The sequence below is a fragment of the Callorhinus ursinus genome, unplaced genomic scaffold (genome assembly GCF_003265705.2).
Source record: "Callorhinus ursinus isolate GAN/ISIS: 27379988/994484 unplaced genomic scaffold, GSC_fseal_2.0 scaffold73, whole genome shotgun sequence".
NCBI classification, from domain to species: Eukaryota; Metazoa; Chordata; class Mammalia; order Carnivora; family Otariidae; genus Callorhinus; species Callorhinus ursinus.
The window spans coordinates 133,609-148,404 of NW_027397135.1; the positions used below are offsets into that span (position 1 = coordinate 133,609).

The 14,796-nt window shown below is 41.4% G+C and overlaps 1 protein-coding gene across 2 annotated transcripts in view; it reads right to left on the reverse strand.

Annotated features, from left to right (window-relative positions):
• The window catches only part of AMPH (amphiphysin), a 320,442-nt gene that overhangs the window by 78,827 nt on the left and 226,819 nt on the right, over positions 1–14,796 (reverse strand). For both annotated transcript variants that reach the window (XM_073886903.1, XM_025853126.2), the window contains exon 11: positions 14,120–14,248. In XM_073886903.1, coding sequence (XP_073743004.1) covers positions 14,120–14,248 — 129 coding nt within the window. The remainder of the gene's footprint in view (positions 1–14,119; positions 14,249–14,796) is intronic.

The following is a 14,796-nucleotide window of genomic DNA, read 5'->3' on the forward strand; positions in this document are numbered from 1 at the left end:
CAAAAACTAATGATGTAATATATGGTGATTAACATAACAATAAAAAAATTAAAAAAAAATGCAAAAAAAAATTAACTCCAAATTGGTCACAGACCCTAACTATAAAACCTTACACCATAAAACTTCTAGAAGAAAACACAGGAAACAACCTTTTTGGCCCTGGCTAGGCAAAGACTTTTTCAGATGTGACATGAAATGTCTAATTCTTAAAAAAGAAATAAAGGGATAAATTGGACTCCAACAAAATATACACCTTCTACTCTTCAAAAAAGCACTAAGAGAATGACAAGATAAGCCACACACTGAGAGTAAATATTTGTAAATCATCTATCTGACAAAATACTTGTATCCAGAATATATAAGGGAGTCTCAAAACCCAATCAATCAAATAAATACATACATACATACATAAATACATCAGCAAAAGTTTTTCACAGATACTAGGGATGATATACTGATGTCATAATACCCTCTAGACTCATCCACATTGTCACAAATGGCAGGATTTACATTTTTAAGGCTGAATAATATTCCCCTGTGCATATATACCACATTTTCTTTACTCATTCATCCACTGATGGACAGTTAGGTTGTTTCCATGTATTGTCCATTGTGAATAATGCTGCAGTAAACATGGCAGTGCAGCTATCTCTTTGAGATACTAATTTCATTTCCTATAGATAAATACCCAGAAGTGGGATTGCTGGATCATAAAGTAGTTCTACTTTTAATTTTTTGAGGAAACTCCATACTGTGTTCCTTAGTAGTTCTACCAATTTCTATTCCCATCAGGAATGTACAAGGATTCCCTTTTCTCCACATCCTCACCAACATTTGTTATTTTTTGTTTTTTTGATGATAGTCGTTCTAACAGGTGTGAGGTGATACAGCTCATTGTGATTCTGATTTACATTTTTCTGATGGTCAGTGGTGTTGAGCACCTTTTTATATGCCTGTTGGCAATCTGTATGTCTTCTTTGGAGAAATGTCTATTTGGGTCCCTTATCCATTTTTAAATCCAAATATTTGATTTTATTTTTTGCTATTGAGTTGTAGGAGTTCCTTATATATTTCAGACAGATGATTTGCCAGTATTTTCTCCCATTCCTTAGGTTGCCTGTTACACTCTTGTTTCCTTTGCTGTGCAGAAGTTTTTATGCTAAGTAAATCAAGCCAGACACAGAAAAATGAATGATCTCACTTATATGTGGAGTCTAAAACAGTAAAAATCATGGAAGTAGAGAGTAGAATGGTGGTTGCCAGGGCTTAGGAGGAGGGGAAATAGGGAGATGTTGGTCAAGGGGTATACAATTTCAGTTAAGCAAGTCCTAAAGATCTATAATGTTCAGCATGGCGACTACAAGTAAAAACAGTATATTATACACTTGAAATTTGCCAAAAATATAGATATTAAGTGTTCTCATATCAAGAACAATAATAACCAAAAAAAGGGGTAACTATGTGAAGAGATGGATATGTTAATTACCTGGATTGGGGAGAATACTTCACAGTGTGTACATATATCAAAACATCAAATTGTATACTTTAAATACATACAATTTTTATTTGTCAACTATACCTCAGTAGAGCTGGGAGGAAAAGAAGATAAGCGGATGTCAAATGAGTACGTGAAAAGATGTTTAACATCATTAGCCATTAGGGAAGTGCAAACTAAATTGCAATGAAATAACACTATACACTTACCAGAACAGCCAAAATTTTTTTAAAAGATTTTGTTTATTTATTTGACAGAGAGATAGAGAGCACAAGTGGGCAGAGCAGCAGGCAGAGGGAGAGGGAGAGGGAGAAGCAGACTCCGCACTGAGCAGGGAGCCCGATGCGGAACTCAATCCCAGGACCCTGGAATCATGACCTGAGCCAAAGGCAGATGCTTAACCAACTGAGCCACTCAGGTGCCCCCAGAACAGCTAAAATTAAAAAGATTAACCAAAGTAAGTGTTGGCAAGGATGTAGAAGAACTGGAACTCTTTTGCATTGTGGATGGAAACACAAATAGTATAATCACTTAGAAGTTTGGCAGTTACTTAGAAAGTTAAACTCATTCCTCCCATATGATCCAGCCAGTTTACCCTCAGAAACTTACCCAAGAGAAATAAAAGCATGTGTACACACAAAGATTTGTACACAAATGTTCACAGTACCTTTATTTATAAGAGCCAAAAACTGGAAACCCAAATATCCATCAATAGATGAAAAATCCCCCAAACCCTGATGTGTCCATACAATGAGGTACTACTCCACAGTGAGAAGAAATGAGCTGCTGATACATGCTACAAAATGGATGAACTTCATAATAATTATGCCGAATAAAAGATGCCAGACCAAAAAGGGTACACACACTGTTATGATTCCATCTATATAAAATTCTAGGAAATTCAAACGAATATATGGGGACAGAAAGAGGAGTGTCTGCCTGGAGGGTGCATTATGTGGAGAGGAACAGGAGCGATTACAGACTCAAAGAAACTCTGGGGGTGACAGTTATATTCATTATCTTGATCCTGGTGATGGTTTCACGGGTGTACATATATTTCAAAACTTATCAAAATGTATACTTCGGGGGCACCTGGGTGGCTCAGTCGGTTAAGCATCCGACTCTTGATTTGGGCTCAGGTCATGATCTCAGGGTTGTGACATCAAGCCCTGCATCAGGCTCTGGGCTGGACATGGAGCCTGCTTAAGAGTCTCTTTCTCCTCTCCCTCTACCCCATGACAAAAAGTACATTAGCAAGAGTGGTTTTGCTGGGAAACATCACTATGCTTTTAAATTTTTACTTTTTGCTTCTCTGTAATTTACTAGTTTTTTGTGTTAACAATGCATCCTTTATGGCATTATTCTTAAAGCGCATCAGGTAACAGAGATTTCATTTTATAGCCATAGACACAAAACATTTAGAGTCTCCAAACTGCAGGCAGGCAGGCAGGCAGACACACACACACACACACACACACACACACACACACACACACACACAATGATTTCTTACTGATAACACAATATTTTAATATAGCTTGAAATCAGGAAACGTGATGCCAGTTTTCTTTTTCTTTTCCAACATTTGCTTGGCGATTTGGGGTCTTTTCTGATTCCATATAAATTTTAGGATTGTTTGTTCCAGCACTTTGAAAAATGTCACTGGAATTTTGATCGGGATGGCACTGAAGGTATAGATTGCTCTGGGTAGCACAGACATTTTAATAATGTTTATTCTTCCGATCCATGAGCATGGAATATTTTTCCATCTTTTTGTGTCTTCTTCAATTTCTTTCATGAGTGTTCTGTAGTTCCTAGAGTATAGATCCTTTACCTCTTTGGTTAGGTTTATTCCAAGATATCTTATGGTTTTTGGTGCTATTGTAAATGGAATCATTTCTCTAACTTCTCTTTCTATAGTTGCACTGTTAGTGTATAAGAAAGCAACTGATTTCTGTGCATTGATTTTGTATCCTGCCATATTTCTGAATTGCTGTACGAGTTCTAGTAATTTGGGGGTGGAGTCTTCTGGATTTTCCACATAAAGTATCATGTCATCCGCAAAGAGAGAGAGTTTGACTTCTTCTTTGCCAATTTGAATATTTTATTTTTTGTTGTTGTTGTCTGATTGCTGTTGCTAGGACTTCTAGTACTATGTTGAACAACAGTGGCGAGAGTAGGTATCTTTAATGTGTTCCTGATCTTAAGCGAAAGGCTCTCAGCTTTTCCCCATTGAGGATGATATTTGCTGTGGATTTCTCATAGATGGATTTTATGAACTTGAGGAATGTTCCCTCTATCCCTGTATTCTGAGGAAAGCAGTGATCACCAAGACAGCATGGTACTCGCACCAAAACAGACATATAGGCCAATGGAAAAGAATAGAGAGCCCCGATATGGACCCTCAACTCTATGGTCAAATAATCTTTGACAAAGCAGGAAAGAATGTGCAATGGAAAAAAGACAGTCTCCTCAATAAATGGTGCTGGGAAAATTGGACAGCCGCATGCAGAAGAATGAAACTCGACCATTCTCTAACACCATTCACAAAGATAAACTCAAAGTAGATGAAAGACCTCAATGTGAGACAGGAATCCATCAAAATCCTAGAGGACAACATAGGCAGTAACCTCTTTGACATCGGCCACAGCAACTTCTTTCAAGATACATCTCCAAAGGCTAGTGCAATAAAAGTAAAAATGAACTTTTGGGACTTCATCAAGATAAAAAGCTTCTGCCCACTGCAAAGGAACAGTCAACAAAACAAAGAGGCAACCCACAGAATGGGGGAAGACATTTGCAAATGACATTACAGATAAAGGGCTGGTATCCAAGATCTATAAAGAACTTCTCAAACTCAACACCCAAAAAACAAATAATCAAGTCAAAAAATGGGCAGAAGACATGAACAAACACTTGTCCAAAGAACACATATAAATGACTAACAGACACATGAATAAATGTTCACCATCATTAGCCATCAGGGAAATTCAAATCAAAACCACATTGAGCTACCACCTTACACCAGTTAGAATGGCAAAAATGGACAGGGAATGAAACAACAAATGTTGGAGAGGTTGTGGAGAAAGGGGAACCCTCTTCCACTGTTGGTGGGAATGCAAGTTGGTACGGCCACTTTGGAAAACAGTGTGGAGGTTCCTCAAAAATTTAAAAATAGGGCTACCCTACGACCCAACAATTGCACTACTGGGTATTTACCCCAAAGACACGGATGTAGTGAAAAGAAGGGCCATGTGCACCCCAGTGTTCATAGCAGCAATAGCCAAATATCTGCAATAGCCAAACTGTGGAAAGAGACGAGATGCCCTTCAACAGATGAATGGATAAAGAAGATGTGGTCCATATACACAGCGGAATATTACTCAGCCATCAGAAAGGATGACTACCCAACTTTTACATCAACATGGATAGGGCTGGAGGAGATTATGCTAAGGGAAATAAGTCAAGCAGAGAAAGTCAATTATCATATGGTTTCATTTATTTGTGGAACATAAGGAATAGCACAGAGGACATTAGGAGAAGGAAGGGAAAAATGAAGGGGAGGGGGGAATCGGAGGGGGAGATGAACCATGAGAGACTATGGACTCAGAAACAAACTGAGGGTTCTAGAGGGGAAGAGGGTGGGGCAATGGGTTAGCCTGGTGATGGGTATTAAGGAGGGCAAGTACTGCATGGAGCACTGGGTGTTATATGAAAACAATGACTCATGGATCACTACATCAAAAACCAAGGATGTTTTGTATGGTGCCTAACATAATAAAATAAAATAAAATTTTAAAAAATTATAACACAATATTTCAGTGAGCTGGATGACAATAAAGCCGTAAGTACTATTTTTCCCAAGAGTTTTTATTTTTTAATCTCTTACTAAGTTTATTTTGAGGACATTTACTCTATTCTAAATATGATGCAGGACACTTACAACTTCCCAATAAGGCAGGGGAGGTCAGATAGAAACGCTAAAATAGTACAATGAAGATCCATTTACCCATGACCTAGACTTGTCACAAATGTTACATTTGCTCTATGTGCCTACCTATGTTTATATAATCCAGCAAATGCTCTCGTGAGCTGACACACAGCAAACTAAACTTTCTAAGGAACTGTTTCCCTAGGTGGGATGGTTTGGTTTTTATTGGAACAGGTTGGTAGATGGTACAACCATCCTTAGTGTAGCATGTCATGAGTTTGCTCATTGGCCTTGCATACACTCTGAGCAAGAGTGTAACAGCTGACAGTACTGAGAAGAGGGACAGAGGGGAGAGGGCTAGAACCTGTGCTTACAGTGACCTTCTGTGATGACCACTGGATGAACAAAGACCCTCCTACCACCGCATCTGGAATTTAATAATATCGCTGATATGTAACAACCTGAAGGACATTGCTAATATCGAAAACCCAGAGACGTTTCTAGATAACATGCATCCTGAACATTAAGGAGAGAAAGAGTTAAGATGGACTTGTTCAATTAACTGGACATCTAGTATCCACTATCTCTCAGGTGCTTAAGATGCTGGCACCCACAGTCTACAGGCTTCTGCTTTCCACATCTGCCCAGGGAGCCACAGTATGGCAGAAAGATGACAAGTCTGCACAACTTTAGAGTAGGGATTAATGGCCTGTAAATCACAGGAATGATGTCAAGACTCAATCGAGGAAGACTTTGCATAGAACATGCTCAGTCACGTGCTTCCCCATCAGGAGCTCCTTCCCTTCTCCCCAACTCATTCTTCTGTGTTCCCCTTCCCCCCTTCCTCTGCTGGCCTCTTGGCACCAGCTAACCCCCGCTCTCTGTCCATATCTCAAACCATGTTCAAAAATACAGAATCTCAAAAAAGCTTTACACCATAAGATGCTTTGTAGAGGGGTAGAATATAAAATGCAAAACAGGGAAAGTGCAAAAAGTCTAGGCATTTTAGACGTTAGGAGTCTGAGAACCTGAGAAGGTTGTGAGGCCAACTTACACAATGATTTAAGAATATTGTCAGGGCCCCAGATGAAAAATAAACCGCACTGCATGGCTACCACTGCTGAAGGAACCCACAGTGCCACGGGTGACCCACCAGGGCAATAGACGGACCAAATCGAGGCTTGAAATGCAATTTTCTTCCTTCCAATTTCCGTATTCCTAATTCTTTCTGTGTTACAAGAATGCTAACATGTTTACTTTGAAAAAATATCAACTGAAAGAAGACGCAGCTGGTCCAGAAATATAGCTACGGTTGAAAAGAAAAGCCAGGGCAATATTCAAAACCAGGTGACAGATACCTGGGAAATGAGGGGTGTGCACACACAGGATTGCAGGATGGCCTCTGTCTGGATTGACTAGACAAAAAAGACCCTTTTGCGAACTTATTAAGCAAGCTGGAAATCTACTTCCATTTGATTGGGTAGGAAAAACAGGACGATTTCATGAACTTAAAATGTGAGATGTAGCATTTGGCCAGAGAGCGGAATTGTAAGGGTATCACAGTTAATGGTGCTAACGTGACACCCACAGCCCCATGACTGCAAGGCTGTGCCGTTGTCTTGCCTTCCCCCACTGCAGGTACTCCCAGCAAGAACGGCAGTATGGGCCTGGAGGAATAAACTGGGATGGTCAAAAGATAATTCATCTGGGTTTGTAAAGGAGAATGCTATATGAAAGAAAATGAGCAACATCGTTGTTGGGAAAAAATTTAGGCAAAATACCTGAAGGTTACCTGCTATGAAAAAAAATTCTGAAAATAGGTAATCTCTTCTGAGTCATAGATAGGCAAGCAGGAACCCTGCCCCTAGCCCTGCCCCTCCGGGCGCCCCCACCCTTTTGAGCACCTTTCCTGGTATTTTCTGAGTCCTCTTTTGGTGGTGGAAGCTGTGGCTAGCAAGGCTATCCAGTCAGGGCACCCCAAGTCTGCACCAGGACCACGTGGGCCTGGCCCACCCCCTCCTCTTTGGAGCACTCTGTGACCCTACTCTATATGGAGGAACTCTGGGGCTCATGTCCACCCAGTCATCCTGGAACGTGGTGCCCAGGTTTGTTTCCAAGAGGGCAGCTGGTGAGCAGACTAGCATGGCATTTTGTGCATGGAATCCCGTGAGACTGACCACCAGAATGTTGCTGATATGCTCACTTCAAGAGACTCAAACTGGTTATATGGACAGAGTCCTCCACCCAGCACCCCCCAAGCAAAACTATTTGCTCAGAGCCGCAGTCCCTATGGAAAGCCCTGGTGGGAAAGGAGGGTGAACCTGGAGGAATTAGAAGAGAAGGCAGTCCAAAACACTGTTTGAAGGAAAAAGAAACAACCCTGCATGTGTACATATCTATGTGTATATATACACGATTGCTTTTTCTGTCTTGATCTGTTAAAATCCTATTTATATGCCATAAAATTGGTTTCCAGGGATATAATACCTTCTAAATCTTCCTTTTAAAAAATGTTTCACCCATTTCTTGATTGGATTATTTGTTCTTTGGGTGTTGAGTTTGATAAGTTCTTTATAGATTTTGGATACTAGCCCTTTATCTGATATGTCATTTGCAAATACCTTCTCCCATTCTGTCGGTTGTCTTTTGGTTTTGTGGACTGTTTCTTTTGCTGTGCAAAAGCTTTTTATCTTGATGAAATCCCAAGAGTTCATTTTTGCCCTTGGTTCTCTTGCCTTTGGCGATGTTTCTAGGAAGAAGTTGCTGTGGCTGAGGTCACAGAGGTTGCTGCCTGTGTTCTCCTTTAGGATTTTGATGGACTCCTGTCTCACGTTTAGGTCTTTCAACCATTTGGAGTCGATTTTTGTGTGTGGTGTAAGGAAATGGTCCAGTTTCATTCTTCCACATGTGGCTGTCCAATTTTCCCAACACCATTTGTTGAAGAGACTGTCTTTTTTTCCATTGGACATACTTTCCTGCTTTGTCAAAGATGAGTTGACCATAGAGTTGAGGGTCCATTTCTGGGCTTTGTATTCTGTTCCATTGATCTATGTGTCTGTTTCTGTGCCAGTACCATACTGTCTTGATGATGACAGCTTTGTAATAGAGCTGGAAGTCCGCAATTGTGATGCCACCAGCTTTGCTTTTCTTTTTCAACATTCCTCTGGCTATTCGGGGTCTTTTCTGGTTCCATACAAATTTTAGGATTATTTGTTCCATTACTTTGAAAAAAATGGATGGTATTTTGATGGGGATTGCATTGAATGTGTAGACTGCTCTAGGTAGCATTGACATCTTCACAATGTTTGTTCTTCCAATCCATGAGCATGGAACGTTTTTCCAATTAAGAAATGGGCAGAAGACATGAACAGACTTTTTTCCAAAGAAGACATCCAAATGGCCAACAGACACATGAAAAAGTGTTCAACATCACTCGGCATCAGGGAAATCCAAATCAAAACCTCAATGAGATGCCACCTCACACCAGTCAGAATGGCTAAAATTAACAAGTCAGGAAACGACAGACGTTGGCGGGGATGTGGAGAAACGGGAACCCTCCTACACTGTTGGTGGGAATGCAAGCTGGTGCAACCACTCTGGAAAACAGTATGGAGGTTCCTCAAAAAGTTGAAAATAGAGTTACCATACGATCCAGCAATTGCACTACTGGGTATTTGCCACAAAGATACAAATGTAGGGACCAGAAGGGGTACGTGTACCCCAGTGTTTATAGCAGCAATGTCCACAATAGCCAAACTGTGGAAAGAGCCAAGATGTCCATCAACAGATGAATGGATAAAGAAGATGTGGTATATATACACAATGGAATATTATGCAGCCATCAGAAGGAATGAGATCTTGCCATTTGCAACGACGCGGATGGAACTGGAGGGTGTTACGCTGAGTGAAGTAAGTCAATCAGAGAAAGACATGTATCATATGAGCTCACTGATATGAGGAATTCTTAATCTCAGGAAACAAACTGAGGGTTGCTGGAGTGGTGGTGGGTGGGAGGGATGGGGTGGCTGGGTGATAGACATTGGGGAGGGTATTTGCCATGGTCAGTATTGTGAATTGTGCAAGACTGTTGAATCACAGATCTGTACCTCTGAAACAATTAAAGCAATATATGTTAAGAAAAAAAAAAGAAGAAGAAGATAGCAATATATGTTAAGAAAAAAAAAGAAGAAGGAGGGGAAGAATGAAGGGGGGGAAATCAGAGGGGGAGACGAACCATGAGAGATGATGGACTCTGAAAAACAAACTGAGGGTTCTAGAGGGCAGGGGGGTTGGTGGATGGATTAGCCTGGTGATGGATATTAAAGAGGGCACGTTCTGCGTGGAGCACTGGGTATTATGCACAAACAATGAAACACTACATTGAAAACTAATGATGTAATGTATGGTGATTAACGTAACAATAAAAAAAATTAAAGATGAAAAAAAATGTTTCACCAAACGCCCATTTCCTTGGAACAGGTAGTACTTTGGGAGGAAAGGGAGACTGTTTGAGAAACTCTTATTTAAACAAACAGGGCTTTTGTTGAACTTCTCAGAGCCTTGAACACACTGACATAAACTATGTAAAGGAAAAGGGGATGCAGCCCCTCCCAGCCTCCTATGACCAGGAACCACTTTTCATATCATCTTATGGGACCTGATGGAAAATGCTGTTTTAAAAGAATAATGCAGGAACACACACAAACACACACCTAAACACACAGGAGATTTCTTCCTATTTAGTTCCTTGGGAGGGAAAAATAGAGAGGGCTGGGTTTGTCCTCTGGCAGTTCCATTTTTGTAAACACAGAACCAGAGAAGCAAGGTCAGCCCTTTGGTGTTGACACACAGACCTCTCCCTGTAAGCAGGCAAGGCTATCTCACAGAGAAGATTCTATGATAGAGTTAAGGTCTGGGGCCATTAAAGGGCTCTGTAGGTCTGATGGATTTGTTTCGAATCCCATGACACACTCAGGAGAGACTGTCACTGTAATGAAGCTTGGTGGACGAGACATACAAATCTGTCAGTGGTGAGGAATATCTCAGTCACCACATCTGGAGCTTATGGGTGGGATTAATACAAACACTGTTCTTCCCCACTGAGCTCAGGATAAAAATAGCAAACTGGGGACATAAACCTATCTGTTCAATGTAGAATGACTTAATATCCTTTGTGAAAATATCAAAATAAAACTGAAACGTTGGGGAGGGTATGTGCTACGGTGAGCACTGTGAATTGTGCAAGACTGTTGAATCACAGATCTGTACTTCTGAAACAAATAATGCAACATATTTTAAGAAAAAAGAAAAAGAAGAAGATAACAGGAGAGGAAGAATGAAGGGGAGTAAGTGAAAGGGGGAGAGGAACCATGAGAGATGATGGACTCTGAAAAACAAACTGAGGGTTCTAGAGGGGAGGAGGGTAGGGGGATGGGTTAGCCTGGTGATGGGTATTAAAGAGGGCACATTCTGCATGGAGCACTGGGTGTTATGAACAAACAATGAATCATGGAACACTACATCAAAAACTAATAATGTAATATATGGTGATTAACATAACAATAAAAAAATTAAAAAAAATAAATAAAGTATTTCCAGTGAGGGAAAAAGAAAAAGAAAAAAAAAACTGAAATGGACCACTCCCTATTATTATAAATGCATGTATCTGGGAGAAAATCTTTTCAGCTACAACTCAGCTTGTTAGCTTCCAATACTCTAATTCCATACAGCTGGTATTTCTATTTATTCGTTTTCACTGTTTACCTGTGCATGTCTAAAAACATCATAGTCCCAGGGGCAACGCTCTTGGGCCCCCTCCCTCTTCCGGAGCTTTGTACTATCACTTTGCTATCGCTCAATAAACCTTGCTTTGCTGCCGAACAAATAAATAAATAAAATAAAAATTAAAAAAAACATAGTCCTGATGAGACAGTCCATTCACTTAGAATATGCAGCTTGACATATAATCTGATCAACACATCTGATATTACAAGCATGCACATATGTGTATGTGTGAGTTCAACGGTCAGAAATATGGAGTATTTCCAGTCATGCAGCTTTTAAGTGGAGCAGTTATAAATGGTCAATCAAGATAAACCCTTGACTCAGCTGGATATTTCCCTGGAAGAAATCTGTTCATTCACTGTGGTACTTTGTTCATGGCCATACATTTGGAAATCCTGGCTAACAACAGTGCTTCTCACAGCGTGATCCCACAACGTGTGGCATCAGCATCACTGGGGGGCTTGTGAGGAATACAGATTCTTGGCCCCCACTCCAGATCTGCTGACTCAGAAACTCTGCTGCATGTGACCCCAAAGGGATGAAGGAACACAGATCTGTGGATATCTACAGAGGAACAAGCAACTGAGGAAGGAGTCAAGAAGCTTCAGGGAAAGGCAGTATCTGTGGACTTTTAAGCAAAGCTAGATCATATCACTCAATAAGTGAGAAAGTGGACTGAGACATAAATCCCTGTCTCACGCCATCTCTTGACATGGTGACATGAGATGAACAGCCACTTAGTCAACAGAGAAGCTTATGGTCACACACTGTGGTCCACCGCGGGAGCCTCACTGCTTCAGATGCAGAAAAAAAAACAGAGAAACCCCCTTCTCCCTCCACCCGATGAAAAGAAAACAATATAAATGAAGCTGAGCCCCCAAAATGCACCCTCACAAGGTCTCTGATGGTTAGTTCTTTCAAAACCACCCAGCACACCCAACCAGCGTTTATAAAAGGTCCTCCCCAGGGCCGTGGAATGGTGTGCCAAGACCAGCCAGGCTGGGGCAGGCGGCCCTCCAGCCAACTGCGTCACTGCAGCAGCCCCAGTCTGAGCCCCTTCTGCTTTGAAAGGTGCCGGCTCTCCCTCTGTCCCCGACTCTTGACTTTTCCCGCGACTGCTACTCAACAGTATCGCGGAAGTTCACGCTCTTAGAAGTACCTCAGGGCCTCTTGTAGCATTTGTAATTTAAAAAGTGCTTTCTTTTTTTTTCCTACCACGAAGGACCCTTATGTGAGCCATCCAACAGCAAATAACAAAACATTTTAAAGGAAAGAACACTTTTGAACACGAGCTTTGCTTTAGAACTTGTCTACGTGCCATGTTGCCTCAACTTCAGTTGCCTCGGGCACTAAATGGAGGGGTCTTCAGCCAAGGACATGTGGCTTCTAGCTGAGCGCACATTGTTTTAGTGGATGGGACTGAGAGCATGTTCTTCAAGGGTGCAGGGGAAAGCAACTTGAATAAGGATATGATCACCCTAAAACACTCTCAGTCTGAAAACTGATATAACGAAAAAGAGAAGGAAGCTGAGCTGTTAGCCAATCAAAGGGACGGGGCGAGGTTGGAAATGAAAACTGTTGGAGTTTGGGGCCCATGCAATGGCAGGTGCCAGGAAGAGCCCTGGCTCTGAGACCACTATCCCTGGAGGCATCTATAGAGCCACAGAGATTATCTGTCCGTGTGCTCATCAACATGCAAGACTCCCTCCTCAAAGGAGCTGCTAAATCACATATCAAGGCCCCGTTACCTTACCAAACTCACCATCTCCTACCAACAACAGAAGAAGAAAAACAGTAGCTAAAAGCTATTGCGCCTTACTGATAAACGCCCTTAAAAGCAATGACACATTACGATTTGCCACTGCGTTGCTTCTGAGTTTCTATTTCCTGAGCTCTCTGTGATTAGTACATCATTCCTGTCATTATCAACAGGATGTGATTGTAATTGGCATGTCGTACACAGTGTTGTTATGGATGTACTCAGTAATTACAGCACTGTGTTCACACCTCTTGCAAAATGTAGGTATTATTTCTGACCCTGAGAACACTGGGAGCAAGTGATACTGGCAGGATGTTTCTGGGGACTTTCACTCTTAAAGAAATGGCTTCAGTGGCATGAGGAACAGCTCTGGAGGTGAAGAATCTTCATTCTCGAGGCAACGGGACAACCAAGTGGCCAGCAGAGAGGGCTGTGCCACCTACCAAGGGAGCTGCAGCTGGAGCATGTGCACCCAGGTGTCTCTGCCAAATCATGTAAATGGATAGAGTTACTTGTGCTGAAGGGCAAAAGGCTTAAAATATTCACCTCTTTTAATTTCATTTTCCTATTCTCTACCAGGAAGCAATATAAAAGAAGTAACTGAGGGTGTAAACATGAATTAACATATATTTATGTTTGCAGAAGTGCTGGTGAAAAAACAGGAAAACGGGAAGCGACCTGTGACTGCAATCACGGGCTAGTCCAACCATCAGATGGAATACTCTGCCTACACATTTTCTTTTGAAAAGACAGTATTATGACATGAAAAAAAAACGCTCAATATGATTAAGTAGAAAAGTCAGGAATCCATAACAATACAATCTGAATGTTGTGGTACAGAATCAATACATATACCTAGAAACCAAAGCCTGAAGGAAAATACACCAAAGTGCATTAGTGGCTATGTGAGAGCAGTATGATATAAGTGATTGTTAAAATTCTTAATTTTACACTTTTCAGTATTTCCAAATACTGTGTGTACACCTCCCATTTGAGAATGCTTTAGACATACCACATGATTAAAGCCAACCTGGATGAGACTGGAAATGATGCTGCCGGCTCTAACGTCTGCCACCTTGAAAGCTGGTCCCTGAGAGTCCCTCTGCCTTGGTACCTGTGTGTTCATCCCAGCTTCACAGCAGGCTCTTACCTGTGAAGGTGTCGTCACACTGATTTCTGGAACAAAGTTGTCCTCGAAGAAACTGATGATGTTCTCCTGCTGGAGTTCCTTTGTTGGGGTGACTTTAGGCAGAGGTGGGACGGGAGGCCCCTTCCTTGTCTACAAAACATCAGAGACACAAGCAAACTAATTCGGCCAAAGACGGCATGTGAGATGTGTAGAAATGCCACATGAACAGCGCTGGGCGGACATATTGGTCACTGATATTTAGATATGCACAGAGAAATAAGGGACCTGACTGAGTAGAGAATGCTGTCTCCCTTGGTGGCTCTGGGAGCACCAATAAGCAAGGGCCCCCCGAGAAACACTCAGGCAAGGTGACCCCATCCACCTCAATGTCAATGCTACACGCAGGGCTGCAAGGCCAGGTGCCCACGCTTCTCACAAGTTAAACTAGGGCGACCCCCTTTGTGAAGTCAACTGAAACGGATTCCTCATTTCAGCAAGAAATTCAAATTTTAACACTACAATCAGGAAACCTTTTCACTGGACTCAGTGAAACCACCCACAGACAGCACGAACTTCAGTTTCCACTAGAGTGTTTTGAGAAGTAAGAAATTCATAGATCTATTCCATGGATCTTCTCACCATTTTCCTTAGTTTCAAAGACTTGAACATCAAGTCTTGTTGTAAGAATTTTATCTTCA